Below are 25108 nucleotides of genomic sequence, written 5' to 3' on the forward strand. Positions count from 1 at the left end.
GGATTAGTTTTCCTTATTTGTTTTAAAAAAATTGTTGTATAGTACTTCTCCACAGGTAAAGACATGTAAAGGAAAGTAATTGGTGCCAGACTTCCTCTAGAGGCCATGCCTTTTTAATAAAGGTACCTGCCCTTGCTGTTTACATTTTTTAAAAGGTCCTTAGAGATTGGGATTATGATTATATACTAATACCAAGATGTACAGGGCTCTAGTTTGTACATGCAGTTTGTAGTCAAGAGATGTGAGCTGGAATGGAATTCTCTTGTGTGGAGTTGGGTGAACTTAGTCAAGGACTGCTGGCTGGAGTGTGGATGTCAATTTAGAAATGGACAGAGAAGTATCTCCCTAAGTAGAAATCAAAATGAAGCGTTGGGAGTAAGTCTCAGGCTCACACATTTCCTTGCCCCCGAGGTCTGTTTTCACTGCCAGCAGTGTGCAGGACAGTCTATTTGGAGCTAGAGCTTTAATGGTGCATAATTACTTCGAAGCTGGATAATTCATTTTCTCCTAATTTAGTTGGATTTTAGGACTCTCAAGAAGTAATTGAAGTTTTGCTTAATTGTATGTATTTCTTTAAAATATTTACCTCTAAATATAATTTACTGAACATGTTATCTACGTGAAAATTTTCAGCGTGGAAAACTGCATATTCTAGTTGTTCTCAAAGGGTTTATAAAGTTCAAAGCAATGATATTTTGAGAAGTCTACTGTATAAGAATATTGCTGAAGCCTTGTTCAAACATGATTCCTTATAACTGGAAATTTACAATTTGTATGTATATTTGGATATTTGTATTAATAATCAACTCATGCTGTCAGAAAAAATTACTGAGAAAATGAGAGAGGCTCAGATACCATCTGTGCTTTCTGAATGATATGAACAATAATTTGTCTTTAAGAGACTGGCTTTCCTTACATGCTTAGAATGTTATAATTGCTTGAACTGTTTATATATTTAAAACAGATAATGTCAAGTGTTGAGAATTGCTCTGGTAGGTTTTTAAAAGTTGAAACTCATAATTCGAATGGAGGATTTGATGTTTGAATTTGATTTCTGGTTAATTGAATTCCTGACAGAAGAGATTTAACTATATATTCTGTTTTACTTTTTGTTTATTGTGAAAAAATGCTGACTGCACTATATACCGGACTGAATTATACACAACCGCATGTTCTACTTGGACTTTACTGTGCCCTGTAGTCACGGAGGTTATGGCTCCTAATGCCATCTATTGAGGTGTGGCAGGAAGGAGAGATTCCACTGAGAATGGGTTTAAAAACAAACAAACAAACAAACAAACAAACTACATGTAGTAAGGCACTAACAATGATGTAATAGTAAAGCTTGCTTGATTAATTCTTAAATAACTGTATACAACAGGTTCTTATAAGTATGTGAATCCTGTGGAATTTGTTTTAAAGATCATTTAGCACCACATGAAGTTGGAGAAGTTGGGCCTTTATATGTATGCCATGTGCGCTTGACTACTTGAAGGGTGCAGTGTGGCGCTGCTGTCTGAGGAGTCTCCTGTGCTTAGGGACAGTGCTGGCTTTCAGAAGTTGCTCTTTCTCTTTCTGCTGGTTTGACTGTTTTTAGGGTTTCTTTTTAAAAATAATTCTAGTACTTGCTAAGCTGATTTGTGGGGGGTCGTATTGAGACAGAGTTTCTCTGTTTAACCTTGACTGTCCTGGAACTTGAATATGTAGACCAGGCTGGCCTCAAACTCACAGAGATGCCCCTGCATCTGTCTCCCAAATATTGGGATTAAAGGCGTGCACCACCATGTGGCTGCTGAGCTGATTTTTTTGTTGTTGCTGGAAGAGATGGCTTCCTTGAACTTGATAGGGGTTGCCTGTTAGTTAACTCTCCCCTGTGGAAGATTTTGAGGAAACTAAAACTCCTTTCAATACACTCTGTTTTCCTTCCTGTTTTAAGCTGTTGTCTATCCTTCAGCTTTACAGAATTAGATGAGGAACTCCCAGGAGGTGGCAGGACTTCTCTTTCCACCTTAACAACTAGTAAGTGTACACCTCATGCTTCCAGCATCTCTCCACAGAAGCTCTTCTGAAAGCTCAGTGTGTCTGTCTGCTCCCGGTTCTCTCCTGTGTGTCTGATACCGTGGGATGTTGCCTTTACGATGAGCCAAGCATGCACTACTGTTCCTGTGCTTCGGCATGGTTTTACATCTTAACTTGGTTATTCTGAGGGGCACACACCATACTCTTGAGATGGACCCAGGTTAAAATACAGAGCCAGAAGGCCATACAGGTGTCGGATACTGAAATAAAAAAGCAGCTTTGACTAATGTGGAAAGGTTAACTCCACTTTGGGAACAAATTTTCAGTGGCTTTCTGCTCTTTACGCATCCTTGCAGACACCTGCTTGTGTGCTGAGTGCCCCTAGTAACCAGGATGGAGGTGTTGGGCACCTTAACTTAAAACTGTTTTCTCTTTTAGGTCCACAACTCCCAGGCCTGTTGCAGATCTCCAGCTCCTGCTTTGTGTGACCCCCCAGCATGCTCTCTGCCGGTGGCATCACAGCCACCACAGCACCTTTCTGAAGCCGGGAGAGGGCCTGTAGGGGTAAGGAGAATCCCGTTTTTAAAAGCTTATCAGTATTTTATATCCCTTAGGGTATAAAATAGGATATTACCTCCCTTCCCAGAGCCCCTTTAAAAATGTGCTGTATGCTATGTGTTTTAAAAGAGTAATAAGTACACGCACAGAGGAAGCACAATACGGGACTTGCCTTACCCCTCTAGGACAGTTCCAGAAGTTAGGGGGTTGGTGAAGGGTATTTTGGCACCAGCAGAGAGCATGCTGGGCTGCTGCAAGGAGCAGGAGCTGGCAATCAGCAGCGAGTATGGATGTTGGCAACTGAGATGGGGGAAAAGGGGGTAAGTTTAAGTCCAAGCATGGAATGTGTCTTTCCCAAGGCTCATTTGGGACTCCAGGCCCACAAATCTAAACTTTATGGCCACTGCCCTCTTCAGGGGCACCTTGTAGAAGGCCGTTCAGAAACAGTGAGGCTTTTTCTTTAGTCCTAGTCAAAAAGCCCTGGAGTGGCTGGGACTGCGAATGGTGCTCCCTCTCCTGGCTACGCCTCTGTGACAGGATGAGCAGAGTAGATGCTTGAGATGCAGCAGGGTGCAGTGGTGGTGCCCAGGAGGGCTTTTCTAAGTGTTGTAGGTTCCCATTTGTGGACAGTGTGCACACTTGGTTTCCTTCCTCTTCCCTTTTGGAGGACTTTGATAGTAACTTTTCTAGAAGACAGGTGTTTATTGCTTTGACTAGAACACCCAAGACTATCACTAAAGAAGCCCAATTACACTGAACTAGAAAATAGTGCAGGAGGGTAGCCATCTCACATATACATGGGCAGTACCAGGTACTGTCAATATATGATCAGTTATTTAGGCACAGTACGGGGTTTCTGTCCTGTCACTAAGAAAAGAGTTCTCTGTGCAGCTTATAGCATTCAGACATGTTTTGTAAGGAGGATTAGAATCCAGGAGCTGTACACTTTTGACATGTCAATATGATACAGGTAGACACAATGTGCATGCATCCTAAAATCAGTGTCGAGAATGTGCTGTGAGAAGATACAGGGTATGGCAAAGAGCACATGTAAGTGGTGCTGGGGTAGAGATGAAGGTGTGAGATAGGGCTGAGATCTCAGAAAATCTGAGGCTGCATTAGGTAAGATTTTGATGGCCTGGGCAGGGGAGAGCTTTTCTTCTGAAGGCTTAGAGACGAATCCAGCTGAGCTCTTAGAAGCCATTATTTCAAAAGATTCACTTGGTAAGGATATGCAGCGTATAAAAGGGAATCTTGCTGTTATAATAAGCTGGATGTGGCGGCCCATGCTTGAGGTCTCAGTATGGGGAGGCTGAAACAGGATGGTTTTGAGTGAGGCCATGGTGTAAGACTTGTTTAACACTCCTCTGTCCCCACCTCTCGAGTGTAACAGAACCAGGAGGAATGCTTAAAGCAACACTGCCAGGGATGGTTGCAGAAATCACTAGGGAATCAGACCCACCAAAAAAGGATTCATATAGAAGCCTTGGATTTCTTGTGATAATGAGCACACACAGTGGAAAGTAGGACCTGCTATAGTGGTTAAATCCTCAGAGCCAGAGAATTTACATCTTAAAGGAAGAAAATCAATGGTGTTCTGACTGCTTACTTGTAAAACTTCAGTCTTAGACATTGTTCTTTTATATATCTGAGAAATAATGGCATAATTTAGGCTGATTTATGTATTTGTTCTAGTCAATGTGACGTTAGGTTAGACACTTTTATTTACTGTGGTTCTCATCAGGATATGCTGAATGGATTTGAAATCTGCCCATTTTACACTGAGTTTTAGTAAACTTTCTATATTAGCCTTAGTGATGATCAGTATTGCCGTTTCTCTGCATCCACTGAGGATTTAAATAAATTCATTATTAGTGGAGTCCTTGGATGACTTTATCAGTGGAGATTGGAGAAGAGTCAATAACATGATGATCGGCCTTTCTTAGTCAGATGCTGCTGCATAAGGCTAATTGTATTGATTGTTCTTTAATGGTGTTCTGTGCTGCCAAAGTCATTCTTGCTGGATCCAGTTGGCAGACCCCCGTCCTCATGTGGAGCCCCTATAAATTTTGCAGGCACACAGATCTAGTATACTGTAATGAGAGAGCTGCTAAGAGAGAAAATTGGTCACAGGGTTGCAGACAAAGTGGTCAATGTTCCTTCTCATGATGCACCAGACATCTTTGCTAACAGTCTATTTTTGTTATTTAGTTTTATAGGGTAACATTCATTGCACTGTAGTGTGGCTTTCTCTGCATATGCAGCAAGAAACTGATGCACTGCAGCAGAGTGGGGGTTTGCAGTCCCCTGTTCAGTGAGGGGCCTCTCAGGCCACAGCACAGCTCCTTTGTGGTGGGTTGTTGTTTCCCACTAACCCCATGCTACTTTCCTTGACCTCTTAGGGATGTTCTGACAGACATGCTACTGTATCTGTTGCTGTGAGAAAACACTCCAAATACAGCATTGTACGGAAGGCTCACGTGAGAGTGTTGTTCATTGTAGTTGGAAAGTCATGACGACAGGAGCTTGAGGCATCTGGCTTCCTAGCATCCATGGTCAGGAGCAGCGAGTAGTGAATACCATGCCCAGCCAGCTTTCCTATTTCTGCAATCTGGGACTGGAGCCCATGGAATGCTGCTGCCTACATTCAGGGTTCTCTTCTTATTTCAGTTATCCTAATCTAGGTAATCACTCACAGATATCCCAGAGGCCTGTGTCCTGTCCTTCAGATTGACAATCAACATTAACGGTTACAGGTGTTCACATGCTCCTGTACACCGTTGTTGTTGTTGTTGAGACTAGGTCTCCTTGGATTGCCCAGGCTGTTGCTTACCTCTTGAGCTCAAGTCATCCTCCTTCCTCAGCCTCCCAGTTAGCTTTGACTAGAGGCACACATACCCACATGCCAAGCTCACTATTTATTTTTTTTTAAAGGTGACATATTATTTTTATTTGTGTGTATATACATGAGTGTATATATGTGCACAGAGGGTGTCCGGGGCTCTGAAGGTTGAGTTACAGATGATATGCCTACTGTGGGTGCTGGGATCTGAACTCCAGTCATTTTTTTAAGAATAATCTCTTTTAACCCTGCACCATCTCTCCAGTCCAAGAGCCAAGAATGTTCTGCTTGCTGTCTGACCTTTGGTGGTTCTGTTAAAGCTGTGTCTGGGTCATTGTCTCTAGCACTAGTTCTTTTCAGGTGTGTTACAGCCTGCTCAGCCTGGAAATCGTTAAATAGTGGTACTCATAGCATGTTGATTTCTTAGATTGACTTCTTGTTGTTAGCAATATGGATCAGTCTACTTTAATCCTTTATTTTTGTTACCTGTTTAATGTAAACTGGGAATTTGTTGATTTCCCATTTTCAAAGCAATGGAAATAGATTTTACTTGACTCTTTAGAGACAGTGTTTAAAGAAGGCTTGTGGAAATCATAAGGGAGATTTCTTGGGACAGCTTTCTGTTGGTTGATGGTTACAAAGCTGTATAGGTGACAAAAACTCTTCTTAAATTTTTTGTTTAATGAATTCAGTAGGATTTCTGGAAGCATTTTTAGAGTTGTGCTTCATAGAAATGGGTTCTCTGGCCGGGGTGGTGGTGGTAATACACGCCTTTAATCCCAGCACCCCCAGAGGCAAAAGCAGGCAGATCTCAGACCAGCCAGGGCTACACAGAGAAACCCTGTCTCAAAGAAAACAAAACAAACAACAAAAACAAAGGAAATAGGATTCTGGCCAGTTGTGGAAGCGTTGTATGTTGTCAGTCCTTTTGAGCCTGAGTGCTCCCCCCACAGCTCTGGGATATGTTTTCTTGCAGGTTTATAGATGGTAAGCTCAGTTTGCAGCTCTGTGAAATGCAGGAAAGAGCCTGATTCTTTGACCTCATCTTCTCCTTTCTTACCTTGCTGTGCTGGGTTCTGGGCCCCTCTTCCTCTGCGGGGGATGATCCTCCCTCAGAATCCTTCTTCAGTCCTGCTTGCCATCCCTGCCTTGTCCTCTGCTCAGCTGCTGCATCTTAGTGCTCTCTGGTGGGAGCCATGGGGTGGGGTTACTTGTGGTTTTCATTTGAAATGATTCCCCCATAGCAGTTAAATCACACCTTTCACTCTTGGTGCTGTAGTATTGACTCAGTCTTGCTGGTAGTGCTTTGTTCTGTAATCACGTGACTTAATTTCTTTGAGCCTCAGTTTGTTCATTTGTGAAACTGCAGCAGCAGCAGTGATGATGGTGATGATGATGGTGGTGAAGAATTCAGTAGTCCTAGAGTCAGCCTCAGAGCGCCCCAAAAGGTTCTGGGAATGTGGGTTGATAACCAGCCAACTGAGTGAAGTACAACCATGAGCATATGACAGCTAGGAGAAAACCATTGTTCCGAGAGGGCTGTGGGTATACATTCTGTAATGGGGGCTTGCCGAGCAGGCTAGGCCCTGGTTCTAAGTCTCTCCCAGGCCTGCCACAGGAATTGCTGGTTTGCTTCCACTGACTTCCCCAACATTTAAAGTAATCTTTGTGCTTACTGTGAAGGGCAATTTATAAGTTAATTTCAAATCAAACTTCAAAATTAAAAGAACCCTCAGAACCAACATTAATTCAGTTAGGGTGGCTGGTATTTATTTCTGAAGTAAATAGTTGCCTGTGATAACTGGATGGCTTTAGCTCAAGCTGTTGGAAGCATGTCCATGTCATGTGCCAACGACACTGTTCCCATGGTGGGCTCTGTTGCTCTTTATTTTTACCACTGTGACTGTGTTCATTTGTATGAAGTGATTTGGCCTTTGCCTGACACAGTGTGCTGCTGCATGGTCAGCTGCACTAGCTAGCGTTTGACTGCTACCGTGTGTAAGCTTTATTCTCCAACCTCCCCTCCCCTCTCCCCCTCCCCCTTTTTGGTGAAATAGGGTCTCTCTCTGGCTGTCTTAGAACTCACTGTATAAACCAGGCTAGCCTCAAATTCACAGAGCTCTGCTGCCTTTGCCTCCCAAGTACTGGGATCAAAGGCTTGTACCACCAAGCTCAGCTGTGTAAGGCTTATTTATAGTCAGATTCCTGTATGTTTCTTTCTTTGTTTTTTAATTGAGACAAGTTCTCACTATGTTGCTCTCGCTGTATAAACCAGGCTGGCCTCAAACTCACAGAGATCCATCTGTCTCTGCCTGCCTCCTGAGTGCTGGGAATAAAAGGTGTGTGCCAATATGCCAAGCTATAATCACTTTTTTGTTTGTTTGTTTGTTTGTTTGTTTGTTTTGCTTTTCAAGACAGGGTTTCCCAGTGGAGCACTGGCTGTCCTGGAACTTGATTTATGGAGCAGGCTGTCCTCGAACTCAGAGATCCACCTGCCTCTGCCTCCTGAGTGCTAAGATTAAAGGTGTGCACCACCAGTGCCCAGCTTATAATCAAATTCTTAATAGCTGTGAACTTTATTGAGTTGATCACTCCAAAATATTAATTTGTTGAATGTTTATAATTTAAAATTCACTGTATAGTGACAGCAGTTCCTTCGTCCCACCTCAGATACTGAGCGTTGGTTGTCCCTGACAGAAGGTGACTTGGTTGCTTCACACTGTCTCCTTGGCTGGGTCGGGAGAGGCTTGCACTTTATGTTTATAATTTTGGTTGCTGAGAAATTGAGTTGCGTGTCTGTTCTACTTATAAGCTACAATAAAGAAAGCACCCTGTTTTGTTTTACATAATAAGGTTTTGGGTTTGTTTTTTATCTGGTGCTATAACTTGTTTCCATTTTGATGGTCAGTCTTAATGTGCACAAATGCGTTACGAAGTAGCTGGGACTGGGCGTGGTAGCACACACGCCTTTAATCCCAGCACTCGGGAGGCAGAGGCAGTCGGATTACTGAGTTCGAGACCATCCTGGTCTACAAAGTGAGTTCCAGGACAGCCAGGGCTACACAGAGAAACCCTGTCTCGAAAAACAACAAAAACACAAACAAACAAACAAACAAAACCCAAATATCTGGGAATGTACGAAGTGCATAATTAAAACATTTATAAGAGAAATAGGAAACAGGTGGTCCTTGACAGACATATTTAATCTGTAGAAATTGAAGCAGTATTATGGTTACAGTGGCTCAAGTAAGAAGACACAATGCAGGAGACCAAAGGAGTCTATAGAGAAGGATGAAAAATGGCTGAGAATTCTAGGCTACTGTTTTTGAGAAATTGTGTGTCAGGAAGGTGCTGTGCTTAAATTCTTGATGTTTTCACTGAGCTGTGAGGCTGAAGATCAAACATCCTCCCTCTGCTGAGAACAGAAATCAATGTAGACTCTGTCCGGGCTGCGCTGTTAGTCAGGGCGCCCAGGAGGGTCGCTTCATTTCGTGGGGTTTGCCTGGGCTGGTGATTTGTCCATGGGAGAGGGAGGTTTTTGAGGTGCTTTGTATTAAAATCAGCTAGAGAATCCTTTTGGACAATTCCCTTCCACTCATGAACAGATTTGTGATTTTCTTTTGTCTAAATGTCTTTGTGTATTCCTTAACTACCCCCACCCTTGCTTATCTGTTTTCTGTTCTTTTCAGCTCTTGATGCCTTGCTGACAAATTATTTCAGTGATACCCTTTGCAAGCACCACACACATTGGACATATTTCATTACCGTGCTATAATTCTTGCCTCATGATGTAAATCAAGTAGAAAGCCAGGCTGGCTAGACCGGGTGGTACAGGCTTGTGTTATCAGCTGCTTAAAGGCTAAGGCAGAAAGACTGTAAGTTCAAGGCCTGGCCTGGGGACTAAAGAGGAATGCTGTAGTAAGTAAGAAGCCAGGGGCTTTGAAGAGCAGAAGCTTGCACAAGTGTGCTTGCCCACTGCATATACTGAGGGAACCTAGAACCCTTTCTCTGTAAAGGGAAATCAAATGGCTTCAATGTTTCCAAAATGGTAGTGTTGTAATGGTCATAGTTTTTGGTGGAGGTACCATTGTTGCCAAAAGAAGGTGTTTTTTTGTTTTAACCTTCCAAGGGCAATGCTGAGTTAGAGACATTTCCAGCAGAAACAGGACGCAAGGTCAAGGCCAGTGCAGACAGAACAAAAAGCAAGAGGTGGCTACCTATGATAACTGCTCAGAATGTAAAGTCTTTTCTCTGCTGTATGTAGGAGCTGGTGGAGTGGGAAGGTAGACTCACAAGGAAGAGCAGAAAGAGAAAGAAAGCATTGAAATGTGCATATGGCAGTGGCCTGTGTGCATGGCATCTTGTCTGGAATGTGCAGCACCACAGGGAGGCCGTGGTGTATCGGGGATCTGAGACTTCCCTGGACAAGGTGACCTTAGTTGGCTCTATGTTTAACAGTTTAACTTGTAACCTAGCCAGTGTCCTATGCTGCCTCACACTGGAAGGTTGGGGATGCCCGTTGGATCTGTCTATTGCTATGGTGGGTAGAGAAGTGTCTTTTATCTCTTGTGTGCTGTCTGTCCACATGGTCCACCCCCACTGCGGGTTAGCTGTTTTCTCTGCCAGCCTGGCTTTAGAATGTGGATATGTGGATGTGTTTTGGTTGGTGGAGTCAGTCAGTGTAGGCGATTGTCCAGGTGGAGGAATGCAGCAGACTGGCCCCTGTATATCCTATCTTAGTAATTTAGAGTGCACATTTGAAATATCCAACCTGCTTTGTTAGACTATTATTTTAACTGGGTAGACACATCACCCACTCACATTTACAGAAGACTGAGAGCAAGGCACTCAATGGTTCTATTTACTACTTGGATGAAGTGGCACTTCCTCTGCTCGTGCCTAAGGAAATAGGATTCCCTTCATGGTGTCAGAGCAAGAAGTTGAGTTTTGTAGAAGAGGACCTGGAATATTTTTCATTTCATTGACTTCTTGTGTGAGTTATAATGTCAGAGATCTGGGTAAACAAGTTTTTTAAAAAGTGAACAATTGTTTTTCAGAATTGCAGTGTCAGATTAAAAGTGTACCTCATTATGAATTAAATGGTTCATTTAATGGTTTTAGTTACTGCTAGGAGTAGTAGGAGGTGAATCACAGTTCACTCTCCCCTTTAGGGACTCATGCCTTGTCCAGTAATGCTTGTGGTCTGTAGGGCTGCTGAGGTTGCTGAAGTTGCAGTTTCCGCTGTGGTCCTGAGTGCATTTGAGCACTGCCAGCATTGAGTGTCTGCACTGCTTCCATGGTGTGTCACTTGGACTCATCTCTCTAAGGGGAATTCCTTCCCTTACTCCCACTGGGTTTCTTCCTGAGCCCAGGATCCTGTGTGGGCTGGGCAAGTACTCTACTCTATTGCCGAACCAACTACATCACAAGTCTTCCTGGTTCCCTCAAAGAGAGGGACAGGCCCGTGCAGTTCTAGGTTTTGTCATATTGACTTGCATCTGACATACTGACCGAGGAGCTTTTGTACCTGGGTCAGTTTTTTCTAGGCCAGTCTGCAGTCTACAGAAGTGAAGCTGTATTCCTACATGCAGGTGCTTCCTGCCCCTCTAGAGAGAGCTGCCATGTTTTGTGTCCCCTCTAGAGAGAGCTGCCATGTTTTGTGTAGTTGTCCAGTAATGATTACACATTATCTGTTGATGGATGCTTTATTCTCTCTCCTTAAGATTTTTTTTTTTTTCCGAGACAGGGTTTCTCTGTGTAGTCCTGGCTGTCCTGGAACTCACTCTGTAGACCAGGCTGGCCTCGAACTCAGAAATCTGCCTGCCTCTGCCTCCCAAGTGCTGGGATTAAAGGCGTGCGCCACCACGCCCGGCTTCTCCTTGAAGATTTTTAAAGATTGATTTTTAAAATATTTATATGTTTTTGCTTCATGTATGCATGTATGCTTATGTACCATGTGAGTACCTGGTCAGAGAAGTCAGAGAATCTGGAATTAAAGATGATTGTGAGCCATCCTGTGGATGCTGGGAATTGAACCTGGATGCTTTGTAAGAACAGCCAGTGGTCCTAAAGGCTGCTATCTTTCTAGCCCCTCTTTCTCCCTTTTTGGAATCAAAATTTCACAATACAACACAGGCTGCCTTTGAACTTCCAATCCCAAGTCACTTTACCAAGGTTGGGGCTAACGTCGTGCAGTGTTTTTCTTAGCCTGCTCTAACTTCTTTTTTCTTTAAGTCATTGTTTTATATACATGGTTGATTTGTCTCTGTGTTATATCTGTGTACCATGTGTGCTTCTGAGTGCTGGCTTCCCTGCAACTGAAGTTAGATAAGGTTGTAAGTCAGTAAAAGGTCTTAGGACCTGGACCCAGTCCCCTAGAAGAGAAGCCAGTGTTCTAAACCACTGAGGCTTCTTTCCAGGACAGACAGATGCTTTTTATACACAGGCCTGGCAGGTTTTTTCTGTCAGATAGTAAGTGTTTTGTTTTGTCTTCCCTGGGGTAGCTGTTTGCTTTTGTCAGATGTTCCCTACACTTATGCTCAACTGTGTGTCTTTGTCCAGAAAGTACTGGGAAAATTGGCAGATGCCTAGGAGGAGCTGGGACCCTTGTCTACAGGCCACTGAGCTAATAGAAACTTGATGATTTCTGGAGTTTGCTTCCTGCCTCATTGCTATTTCCTATTGCTCGTGCTGCTGTAAGGATTGTGCACAGTGAGTGGAGAAGTGATCTGATTCTTTCCTATATTGTTCTGAGCTGCTGAGTTCATATGCCTGCACCTACACCTACACTCATGTCTCGCTCTCTAACCCCTTTCCTTTTGATTACTTCATAAAGTAATCAAAAGCAGATAGGTGAGATGATCCTTGCAAGAAACCACTGTCAGTGACCCTGGGAGAGTTTTTGCAACAATAGCCTTGGGGGCTGGTGAGATGGCTCAGCAGGTAAGAGCACCCGACTGCTCTTCCAAAGGTCCTTAGTTCAAATCCCAGCAACCACATGGTGGCTCACAACCATCCATAACAAGATCTGACTCCCTCTTCTGGTGTGTCTGAAGACAGCTACAGTGTACTTACATGTAATAAATAAATAAATCTTAAAAAAAAACAAAACAAAACAATAGCCTTTATTGCTTGGAGGAGTTTTGTGTGTGCTGTCAGCTTTTTTTCTTGTTAATTAGTTTAAAAATAGAGAAATATGAAAGGTTTAATATGCAAAGTGTAATATATTAATAAAGGTAGTTTCCCTTGTTTTTTAATGTTCTAACAAAGCATTTATTGTAGTGGAAATATTTATGTAATGAAAAGAGGGCTTTTCTGTTTAATCCAGAATCTCGCAAACAGTAACTGATTTGAGAAATACCGTAGTCCTTTTTGTCACATGGAATGTCTGACACCCATTTAGGTGAGGGAGATTGCTTAAAGGAGTCCACCACTGTAGATTACCCTTCTTTTTAAGTAGACTGCTATTTGATAATATGTCTCTTTGTTTCTTCGGGAAGTGAGGATGACTCTAGTAGTAAATAACTTAATGGCATAGAATGTTCAGTAATCTAATCGATGGTGGTCATTGAGACGCTTTTTATTATTTTTTTTAGAAATCTCTTGTTTATATTGAAACACAGTAGAATATAATTAGCCATGACAAAATTTTCCAGTTTTTAAGAAATACTACTACTTGACAAATTTATCTAGAACCAGGGTAGTATTTGAGATTTTGGGGTTTTTTGTTTTCAGAGTTACTCTTTTTTAATTTAGTCACTGCATTGCTGGCTATGTTGTTTTGAGCTGAAACCCTGTGTGCCTCATTGCCACTCTGTTCCCAGCTTCTGAGAGAGTGGGCAAGAGGATTGGAGCCCAGGGATTTGAGGCCAGCCTGAGTAATAGGAGGCCCCATCTAGAAAACAAATAAATAAAATAAAAAAATCACCTGCAGTTTCTGTCTTCCCATTTCCTTTTTAAAAATGCTTGCTGGCCTTATAAAAAGTGGCAAACTCTCAGTGTAGCCATTCAATGTCATTTTGGCTTCCCCAGCTGACTGTGGTGTTCTGTTGATTTTTCTACCCAGTGGTGTATAGACTCGTGTCATTATGAGTTCCCATCTCTAGCTTACATTGTGTTTCATATATGATTATGATGAGGTAATTTCAATTCACTGAGAACTAGATTGTTCATGGAAAAGGGGGACCCAGCTGGCTTCTTTTTTTCTAATTCTAAACGGTTAGCTGTGCTACTGAGACAAGCTGTTTCATCTGTTAGGGAATTGGTTTTCATAGCTGTCAAATGGAGATACCACTCACCCTGCTTACTTCTCAGGATTATTCTCATGTGGAAAGAAAGCTCTGTGATGCTGTTTTGGAAACTTCACAGTGACAAATAATGTAAGCATGTTGTTTTTAGCGTTATTGTCTGTTGTTCATAAGATAAGGTGTGCCTCCGTGGTAGAGGTTCGTGCTCCCTACTCTGGTCTTCAGTGAGGAGGTCTCATTGTGGTCACAAATGGCTACTGAGGCTATATATGCAGCACACCCAATCCTTGAGGCTACTATGACTCAGATGTGGCACACAGATTGCACCATCACCAATCCACTGTGAGATAAATGCAGAGATGGAGAGTAGCCGATAGAAACTGTTAAAGTGGTTTGATACTCCTGCAGTGTTTTAATTGTACTTTGTAAACCTATGGCTCTGCAGTGGACTCACAGTCACTGGCTGTCCACAGGAAGGGAGACACAGGTTAGAGTCTTTTGATAGCTTGACCAGCACTGGGCTGCTTGGATGTTGAGTTTGGCTCTTCCCCAGTACGGTAGAAGCTCTGTTACGGGGAAAAGGAGAGCTGTGTTGGGAACTGGCACTTTGATTGAAGCATTCAGAACCAGATCCCCTAAACATGGACCTCCACCCAAATAGTAATGGCCCTGGGAATTATTAGAGATTTAGTTCACGTGAAAACCATACAGAAAGTGCTGAGAGCACACTAGAGTTGCGTAAGAGACCGTGGTATAGTTTATAGAAATAGGCATTTTCTTTTCTTTTTTTTAGAATTATTTAATGTATATGAGTACACTGTCTGTCGCTGTCTTCAGACACACCAGAAGAGGGCATCAGATCCCATTACAGAGGGTTGTGAGCCACCATGTGGTTGCTGGGAATTGAACTCAGGATTTCTGGAAAGAGCAGTCAGTGCTCTTCACTGCTGAGCCATCTCTCCAGCCCTGAAATGAACATTTTCAACAGATTTTATATGTCTGTTTATTTTAATGACTTAGAACTAAAAATTTCATTTTGAGCTGCATTACAGTTTATTCTCATGAGTAAACATAAGTTATTTTCATGCAGGCAGTACGTGAAAAGATGACTTTAAAGAGACTTTAAGATGAATCTCTTGTGATCTTTCATGAAATGTATATAGGGTAGAAATCGTTGGTGGTGATTTTAAAGACAGGCTCATGAGAATGAAGTGGTACTGGGTATGAGTGGCTCATGCTTGAAACTCCAGCCCTCAGGAGATAGGGTAGGAGGACCAAGAGTTCAACGCCAGCCTAGGCTACATTGTGAGATAATGTCTCTAAAATAAAAACAAAACCACAGTGAAGCAAGGGTCGGTCTAGTGCTGAACCGCACGGGCATCTTCTGTCTGCTGCACACAGAACCTCTGGCATCTGGTCTCATCTGCCTAAGGCGGGAAGCTTGCCTTTGCCCTGGTGGAACTGCTGATGTCGGCGTCTGCCCCTTTTCCTGCATTCTCTGGCTAGCAGAGCTCTAGCTGATGCTTCTCAGAAGCAGAGTTCAGGTGTAGGGTCAGTGCTTGCTTCTGTTTATCTTTTTATATTTTCTAAATTTCTTTTTGCTCACAGAGATGCAAACACACAGGTAGATCATTTGTGTAATTCGTGAATCAACTGTCTCAGGCCTTTACTGGCTGCCTGTTCCCTTGTGGTAACAGTCCTTTCTTTGCCTACAGAATTACCAACACCCCGGTATAGTCTAGTCCTTTTTTTTAATGTCTCATTTTTGAATGTGGCTTGCTAGGCAACAGGTTTTTTTAGTAATGATAAGTCGTCCAAGTCTGTTACATATAATCCGTCAAGTCTTCCCCTTCCTTGTTACTAATAATCAAGGGGTTTGGCCACCTGAGTTTTACTGTTTGCATGGTGCCTCCATCCTCTGCATTTCCTTTATGCTGGTATCTGGATCCAATTATAAAATAGTCTTAGATTTGATCTATCTAAGCAGAATTATAGTTAGTTGTCTTAGTCAGTGTTCTATTGCTGTAAAGAGACACCATGACCACGTCAGCTCTTATAAAATCCAGTTTCAGAGGTCTGATCAGTTGTGGTCATGGTGGGCAGCATGTAAGCACTCAGGGCAGATGTGGTGCTGGAGAGGTAGCTGAGAGTCTGCATCACAGGCAGCAGGGAGAGGTGAGTGACAACCTCCTCCAACAAGGCCACACTTCCTATAGTGCCACTCTGGTGACCAAGCATTCAGACCTGCGAGCCTGTGTAGCTGATCTCATTCACATGTCCTCATTACTACACTGTATGTTCATCAGGAGCCACATAATACTGAGTTTATTGTATTTCTGTCCACCGAATCCTTAGAAGTTACAGGGTTACAAGAGTCTGTTTCAGTCTCATTCATTGGCTGGAGAGAGTCTGTGACAGTCAATGCTCCTGCTGCTGCCATTTCTTAACCCAGGCCCAGCCTGAGTGAAGACTGTCTCTCCCCTTTAATATCTGCTTTCCAAATGCTACCTTAGTACTCTGATGCTAAGATTGGTGGATTTCTGTTAATACTTGTAATCATTAATCTTTAGGGAAGCCAGATTGACCCATTAGTTAGTGGGGCCTTCTTGGGGTTAGCTCCTGAATCTTTTCTTATTTGACCTTGGAGTTTGATAGTTTTTCTTGACTATATGTGAAGGTATTCCATCCTTGCACATGCCTACTGTAGAACCAAAAACTACCCTTCAACAAAATTTTCTAGTTTCTTTTACTGGGAAATGATATTTCAAAAGCATTATCCAGTTTGTGTTTTATTGCTGTTGGATTTTTTTTTTTTTTTAATTTCTAGACCTTTTGATTTATACGGAATGGTGTGAGCATGCGCCTGTCACTTCAAGGGCAGACTAGTCAGGTGCACGGCACTGCAGTCCTGATGCTACTCTACGCCTCACTCCAGTCCAGGAGGACAGGCAGAGCTTGTACCTATGTCAGCTGGAGTCCACCTGTGCTCTCTTGGTTCCCAGGACACCAGTGTCAGAGTTAGAACATGTCATAATGATTGTCTTTATCTCATTTCCTACAGAATATTAGAGTAATAATTACTAATGCGGGTACTAGCTCACAAATCTTAGAGCTGTAAAGTAAGAGGTTCAGCCAGTTGTGGTGGTGCACACCTGACCCTACAAACTGTGTTTTTATTGGCGCAGAACACTACTGTCAAAGTCCAGTGACGATTTCGTTTTCTTACACTTCATAATGCGTGGATTTCCCCTCGGGTCTGATGATGCTAGTAGAGAAAATTTGAGAATGATCATGAACTTCTGATCTCCCGACCGTACAGGGATTATAGTGATGTAAAAGTCCTCAACATTCACCCTAGCACTTTGATGGGGACGGTACAGTGTAAATAAGATGGTGTCCAACTGAAATCCCTTTATTATCCTCAATGCTAGGGTTATAGGGTTACACCATCATAGCTGACTGCTTTGTGCCCTGTGTTAGTAACAGAAGTTGTTACTATTGTTTGTGTGTGTTTGTGCATGTGACCCTGTGCCAAGGCAATGCAGATGAGAGCCAGAGGACTGCGTAACAGAGGTCAGAGGACTTCCCTTTTCTCGTCAACCTTTTTCATCTTCTGTTTGTTCTGTTCTTGTTTCTGGATTTTTCATTTCTAGGTGTTTTTTTTTTCCCCTTGCTTATTTTTGCTTCATTTCTGATGTAGACTCTTTATTCTTTGAGCCATCTATTTGACAGTATCTTTGTTTTGATACAGTTTGTTTCTCCTAGGATGTCTGCATGCATATAAGTTTCTCCTTGCTATCTTCAGCAGCACAGGTATTATTCTACTTTTTATTTTAGTTACTGATTTTAGTTTTTTTTGGGGAAACAATCGCACTCCCCCGTAGCTGAGCTTATAAAACTCTGCTCTGTGACATCAGATTTCTCTTGCTCCTTTTTTAGTGAATTTAATTTTCCTAAATTTTTTGACGGATGTGGTTGAATAATATTATTTCCTTTTAATTTCAGAACTTTCCTTAGTTGTTATATTGTTGCTTAAAACAAACAAACAAAGCCGGGAAGTTGTAGCACACTCCTTTAATCGCAGAGGCAGAGGCTGGAAGATTTTCTGAGTTTTGAAGCCAGCCTGGTGTGCAGAGTGAGTTCAAGGACAGCCAGGACTACACAGAAAACCTTTGCCTCAAAACTAAAACCACTGCCTCCATCAGACCACAAAACAGCGGTAACGAGAGTGCTGTCTTCACTCTGATTTTCAATTCTTTCATCCTTGACTTTTACTGGAGCCTTTTTTTAAATTCTGTTTTTCCTGTTGTTGAAATTTCTTTCTATACTTACAGCTTTTCCCCTGCAGTGGGGCCTGGTGCTGACAGGGGTGTGTTGCGGGCTGCTGTTAGAGCCCATGACTGACCAGGCTCCTTCTGCTCCTTTATTTAGCCTTACTTTGTCTGACCTGTCTGCCTGGACCAACCTTCCTTCCCTTCAACAGACGGTTACACTGCTTTGCCTGTTGGGATCTTCCTTAACTGTCACATTCCCCAGTGCTAGTTTGCATTCCCTCCCAGGCATGAGGGTTGATGGGAATTTATCCTGTCCTTGCTTACGTGCAGAGTTCATGGAAACATCTGAGCTCATTTAGTTGTGCTGTCAGCAGGCGTTTATTTTGACTTACTATCGATCTATTTTTATGTGAGGAATGTCTACAAACTATGCTGTCCCTGGAGCCATCCTCTCAATATACCTGGTGTGTTAGTTTTTATCGAAATGCCTTTTTATTTACCCCCAGGACCACAAATACTAATTCCTAAATCTTATAAACTATCTCTCATGGCTGCCAGCATTTGCACATAAAACCGTAAGAGGAGAACTAGGTAGGAAACACAAGGCAGAGCCACACAAAGGGACATTTTGTCTTACACCATAGCTCTCTCCTTTACTCCTTGAGTTTCCCATGTAACAGCCCAGCTCAGACCAGGTCAGATAACACACGCTGCTTCCTGTCAGATTTGGGTTCATACAAGGGGCCTTTTTTCCTAGTCCTCTTTTCTTTGTTTCTTTTTTCTTCCAAAGATTTATTTATTTATCGTATGTATGTGAGTACACTGTAGCTGACTTCAGACACACCAGAGGAGGACATCAGATCCCATTACACATGGCTGTGAGCCACCATGTGGTTGCTGGGACTTGAACTCAGGATGTGTGGAGGAGCAGTCAGTGCTCTTAACCGCTGAGTCATCTCTGTAGGCCCCTGTTTTCTTAAATTGATATCCAGGATAGTATAAGATTGGTTATGGGACTCCGCATGACCAGTGCTGACCCATGGCAGCAGGTTTATGTAAAGTTTTAAGTTTCCTGATTGTTACAGAGTATCCAAAACAGCAAAGCTTAAGTAGGATAACTTTCCAGGGAAATTTACATTGAGCCAAGGGAGTAGCTGTGCCAGTGGATATTTGAGAAAACATATTTTTCTTTCCCTTAAATATATTTATCTGATGTAATATTCCATCAAACAATTAGAGCTTGAATTTCAGTTTTCAAGTATGTGATAGTCCATTGTAAATACCACAGCAGTCTAAGGTGTATTTATTGGATAAATCTTATCTGTTTTATGTAAATGTACCAAGTATTATAATACTAGGACATGATACTTTCTAATATAGGCAATACCATACAAAATACTATTAACTTGCCAAGGCAAGACTTTGTTTTGGCACTAGGAATAGCTGGAACCAAAAAGGCTCCTTCTGTCACCCTCTGGGTCTTGGGCTTCTTTAGGGACAGGGACCTCTTGTGGTTCAGAGGACAGTACTGCATCATAAAGACCCTGAGTTAGAAGCCTCCAACTGTGGAGACATTGTATAGTGTACTCTTCAGGACAGGCAGAAAAACTAGGAGCCTCCTTTTTAGAGCTTGATTTGAAATGCAGCTAGCTGCCAGATGCTGCCCTCTTCTGTGGCATGAGATCCCAGCTTTGGGGGCACTGTTTACTGTACGTCTAACAATTTCTCACTGCCACGTAGAATTTGACAGCTTTCTTTTGATATGGACACTGGGGCTAGACAGTGACTCCTTGGCCTTCTCTCCTGGTTGTCTCTCCCCTTACTTTATAGAATATGAGTGCTTACCATGTTAGCTGTGATTGTTCTGTGTGTTAATTACCGGAGCTGGCTCTTAGTGCTTTATAGAATATGAGTGCTTACCATGTTAGCTGTGATTGTTCTGTGTGCTAATTACCGGAGCTGGCTCTTAGTGCTTTCTTTTGGGAAAGGAAGGACACAGAGGGTCAGGGTAATGGTCTTGACCTGTGTCTGGGATCCGTGTGAGACACTAGTAGGTGGACAGTGCGGCTGTGCATTGTGTGGCTCCAGGGCTGCTTCGGCTGCTAATCCTGGGTCATGCATGAGTAGCAGCTCTGTGCTTCATGGTGCTTTGATTGGGGGCTCCAAGCAAGGGGCCTAAGATAGGTTTCTTTATTCTCAAGAATTAGGAAATGAATAGATTATAGACTATTCCTTTAAATTGTGGGCACTTAACCAAAGGCAGGGACTTTTTCAGGGCTGATACTTGACTTCTTAGAAAAAAAAAAACTCTCCTTTTACGTGTATTTATTATTTTTAATATAAAAGATCCTTTACTGTTTTGTATTTTAACACAAGGGGCAGATGTCTCTTGCTTTGAACTGGGCTTTGCTGTGTGTCCTATCTGCTGAATGTTCTTTCAACTTGGGAAGCTCTCTTTGTTAAAAGGCCAACCCTGTGGTGAGCTGTTCTGGGAGAGAGAACCCCTTGATATTTGAAAGGTGAGAAATCCATTTAAACCATGTGATGGCTTCCAACAGCCTTGCTGCTGCGTTCTGCTTGTTTTAATGTAAGTGATAGATGGTCTGGCTGCTTGTGTTCAGTAATTGGATGTGAACTCTGTAGTGTAAGTGACATTTCATGGCAGTCGTGAGGGCCCTGTGGATGGCATTCAGTTTTTGTGTTGCCTGCCTTTAGGTTTAAAGGTAGAAAACTATAAAGACATTTAATTTTTGGAGCATATATTCACAGATTAGTTCAATCCATTTGTGATAATACCCTTAGCTGCTAGGGAACTGGTTATTGTGCACGGCAGTGAGCATGTGATTTGTAAGGACAGCATGTGCAGGCATAGAGGTGCTAAACAGGCTGACGTGAAGAGGACAGCCGTCAGCCCTTTGTCAGCAGTTTGCTGCCACATAGTCCTCTTGGAAAGACATAATCTGTAATCAAAGAGGAGTTTGTGGAGATAGCAAGTACAGACAGAAAATGGTACAATAAGATCCATGCTCTCGGCTTGCTCTCAGGAAGGTTTCAGTTACACCTTATTAATGACCTCCCAGTCCCCGAGTGTGCACCCAGCCTGCCTGGAAGGGACAGTGTGAACAGGCTCAGGCAACTTGGATTTCTTTTCAAAGCTTGTTTTCTAAGGTAGCTTTGAGTAATACACCATACTCTGTGAGAGACTCTTTACATCCCATCCTTAAAGCTGCTTAGCTCTTTACATTCACAGAGCTGTGAGCCTTTTAGAGACGAGGTTCTCTGTGAAAAGTAATAGGCCATGGATGGGGACAGGGTGCGCGAGCATCTTTCTCGTACAAGCAGCAGAGGGTGTGCTCCAACTTTAGATGTGTTCACAGTGGTGTGCGGGTGCATGTCCTGGAGACCGGATGTCAGCGTTGGGTGTCTTTAGCCTGCCTCTTATCTCAGTAATTGTGGGAGGCTGGCTGGTAGGTCGTTCTCTGGGATCCTCCTGTCTTTGCTTCTCCATCACTGGCATAGTAGGCACGTGCTAGGAAATGTGACTCTTCACATGGGTTCTGAGGACCCGAACTCCTATTCAGTTTTATGCGCTAATGGCATAAGGGACTGCTAGAAATTGTCTGCCATTGACTGAACGGACAGCTAGATTGAAAGAAGCAGCAGAAATATACCCTGGTAAGAGGAAAAGAGAAAACAAAGGCCTGTGACTGAAGCTAAACAGCCTGTTTTGTTTTGTTTTTTAAAGTTAATTTTGACAGCCAGTGAGATGATTGAGCAGCAGGTAGAAGCACTCAGTATAAAACAGGATGACCTGAGTTCAGAATGCAGGATTCACTTGGGAGGACAGCACCGACTCCCACAAGTTGTTTTTTGGCACACCATATTGTGCCATGGCACAAGTAGATGCATATATGCACAGCAAAAATTCCAGTTAGTTTTCAACAGAGATAACCTGTATACATGCTAAAATTACTAAAAGGTAGCATCAGTATCCTATTCTAGGGGCTCTAGTCGCCCGTATTAGCCCTCCTCCTTCCCTCCCTCCCTTCTTTTTCTTAAGATTTATTTATTTATTTATTTATTTATTTATTTATTTATTGTATATGAGTGTGCCATTGCTCTCTTCAGACACACCAGAAGAGGGCATCAGATCCCATTACAGATGATTGTGAGCCATCATGTGGTTGCTGGGAATTGAACTCAGGACCTCTGGAAGAGCAGTCAGTGCTCTTATTAACCACTGAGCCATCTCTCCAGCCCTAGATATCAGATTTTTTATAGTTATTTTGTGTATGTGCAAAAATATTTTTAGAGGGACAGGAGAGCTGGGTCAGCCATTAAGAAAGAGTACTCGCTGCTCTTGCAGAGAGGACCTGGACTCAGTTTCAAGCACTCATATCCGGTGACTCACAGTCAACCTATAACTTCAATTCCAGGGGATCTGGCATCGTCTTCTGGCCTCTGGGCTCTGCACACGGATGGTATATATACACACACATTCAGGCAAACACTCATACATACAATGAAATATATTTAAAAATACTTTTAGAATAAGTTGCTATGAGTGATATTGTTGGGGAGGCAGCTAATGAGAGTACTTGTTATTTGATCATTGTTACCCAGGTTTCCTCCACAAGGCTCTGTGCGCGGTGCGGTGCGCGCCTCTGTGGAAGAAGAGTCTGCTTTTCTAGCATGATCTCATCTAGCAACGTTGCCAACCTGAACAGCATCGTCTCTGTTGGCTTATGTTTTATTTATGTTTTCTCAGGGTTTCACTTTTAAAAGGCATTATTTTACTGAGGTGGGGGGGGGCGGTGTTTGACATCAAGGCTGTGTAGCTTCCTGTGGATGACAGAAGATGGCGTCAGAATAACTTTGGAATTGAGTGTGAATTATAAATAGAGCTTTACTTTTTCTCAGGACTTCCTGATAACCTTGACAGCATGTACTAAGTAGTTGAGCTATCTTTATCATGCATGCATTTATCATTAAAATTATACACCACTTTACCACATAGCTACACCCCCAACCCCTACACATCACTATCTACCCATTCTAATGTGGGACTGTTTTCAAAATGGGTTTTAATAATCAGTGTCTGTTTGTCTGTCTTCATAACATTAGAATTCATTTCCCCAGTCCTTTATCTGACTAACACCAACTTACACAAAGGTTGCAAGTCCAGCACAAAGACCACTTATCTTCTTAATTAGAGGGAAAGTTGCCACAGGATGCCTTATGATTCTCAAGTAGCAAGGGGTTTTCCCGTGCACAAATAAAAACACCTTGTTACAGAATGTGCAAATCAGTAGCTTTCACAGCCATCACTGATGCGTTGTTGCTGGGTAATCTTTGCTGTTCATATGGTTCCCTCCGTTCTGTGTCTTTGTAGAGAAAGGGTTTTCTTCCTCTTCCTTGAACATTCTCTTTCTAATTGTCATGACTCTGGGGCCTTTGAAGGCTGCTCTTCTTTCTCAGTTTTCTGTGCATGTTGCTGCCACCGCTGCCCCTCCCCCTCCTCCAGCTCACTTTGTCTTTCCAGTGTGCTCTTGTCTTTCCTTTGACCACTCACTGCTTCCCCTGGGCCTGTCTCTCTTCGTTCTTTGCAGACAAGCACAGCTCACTTGGAACAGCATCTGCTTGGAGAATTGCGTGCTTGCTTGTATATCTTTGTGAAGTTTATCCATGTTGTATGTTGATTTTCTTTCCTTGTTGTATCATAAGGATACATTGCAATTTGTCCTAATTCTACCGTTGATGAGTATACTGTTGATGATCAGTTGCAAAGATTCCAGCATATCTCCTGCAGTGGGCGTTCGGATTAGCACATCAGTGACAATGCAGGCTGTTGGAGTAGTCACAGAGTATTGAACAGTAGCTTCATTTGACTACTTGTCATTTGCAAAGTGTCATTTTTTTTTTCTTTCTTCCTTTCTGTTTTGTTTTTCAAGACAGGCTTTCTCTGTGTAACAGACCCTGGCTGTCCTCGAACTCCCTTTGTAGACCAGGTTGGCCTCGAACTCAGGAGATCACCCTGCTTCTGCCTCCTGTGTGCTTTGATTAAAGGTGTGTGCAGCCAAGTGTCATATTTCTAACAGCTGCTCAAATGCACGTTCTTCTCATGTGCATATGGGACACTTACCATAGTGACTGTGTTAGGTCATAGTTTCAAGGGTGAATGGAATCTTTGAGAGGTTTCTTGAACAAGCTGAGCCTAAGCTGAGCAAACAAGGCGAGACAGCTGCATTTGGGGTTCTTCAGTCTTCTTATAGGTAGAGGGCTTTGTGTGACAGGTATATCCAGCCCTTGGCATTTGGCTATGATTTTGCCATCTACAGAGTTCTTGCTTGAAACCTATGCAATTGAGTTACAAAAAAGAAATGAAGAGGAAACAGTCTCATATTTTAAATCATTTATGATCTCGTTCTTGGCTGCAGGGCCGAGGCATCAGGTTTAAATGCTTGGTCATTATGGTTACTTCCATCCACCTCCCCTCTCCACCTATGAAGCAGCCAAAGCTGTCTTTCTAGCTTTTTCTTTCCAGCCTCAGAAACTTTTGAGAAGACTACTAATTTTAAGGTATATAATAGCCAAAGAAATTAAACAGCAATGTAAATAAGTGTTGTTTGCCTGGCGTCCTGTGCTTACTAAATGGCAGGTTTCATTGCTCCTGACTTTTTTCTTTGGTCCCCCTGCACTTAGTGGTTATCTGACTTAGGGCCCAGGAGTGGGCCTGCTGCTCCTGTGGAACACAAGCTTTGCAGGCTCTCTGGACGTCCCCATCCCCGGCTGCTGTCACTGACCTTTTCTAGAGCACTCAGTCCCTAGCAGGCGCTCATTAAATACTGATTATGAAAGAATGCCTTAAAATGAATTAGCACTTATTTTTGCCAGTTGTTTTCACTTATTGCTGTAAGTAATCTTCTCTGGAAGTTTCTAGAGACATCTTTACCTGACAGTTGGTTTGACCTTTACCTGGAATTTGGTTTTTTTTTTTTTTTTTTTTTTTTTTTTTGTGTAAAAATTGTGTCGTGATGTAATTTTTGGCGTGGAAGGGTGGAGGCAGCGACAACGGGAAGATCAGTCAGTGCTCTTACTCGCTGAGCTATCTTGCCAGCCCCTAGAATGAATAGTTTATGAGCTTCTTTTTCTGGGATTTTTTTTTTTTT

General features: G+C 42.7%; 1 protein-coding gene across 11 annotated transcripts in view; it reads left to right on the plus strand.

Moving 5' to 3' along the window:
* Window positions 1–25108, plus strand: part of Rere (arginine-glutamic acid dipeptide repeats) — a 342546-nt gene that overhangs the window by 155709 nt on the left and 161729 nt on the right. For 9 of the 11 annotated variants that reach the window (XM_029475940.1, XM_021161463.2, XM_029475939.1 and 6 more), the window contains exon 4: window positions 2458–2583. The exons of 1 other annotated variant lie outside the window; for it this stretch is intronic. In XM_029475940.1, coding sequence (XP_029331800.1) covers window positions 2458–2583 — 126 coding nt within the window. Of the gene's footprint in view, window positions 1–1954; window positions 2020–2457; window positions 2584–25108 lie in introns of all 11 variants that reach the window. One more of the 11 variants, XM_029475948.1, reaches the window with a different exon arrangement.

The sequence above is a fragment of the Mus caroli genome, chromosome 4 (genome assembly GCF_900094665.2).
Source record: "Mus caroli chromosome 4, CAROLI_EIJ_v1.1, whole genome shotgun sequence".
Lineage (NCBI taxonomy): Eukaryota > Metazoa > Chordata > Mammalia > Rodentia > Muridae > Mus > Mus caroli.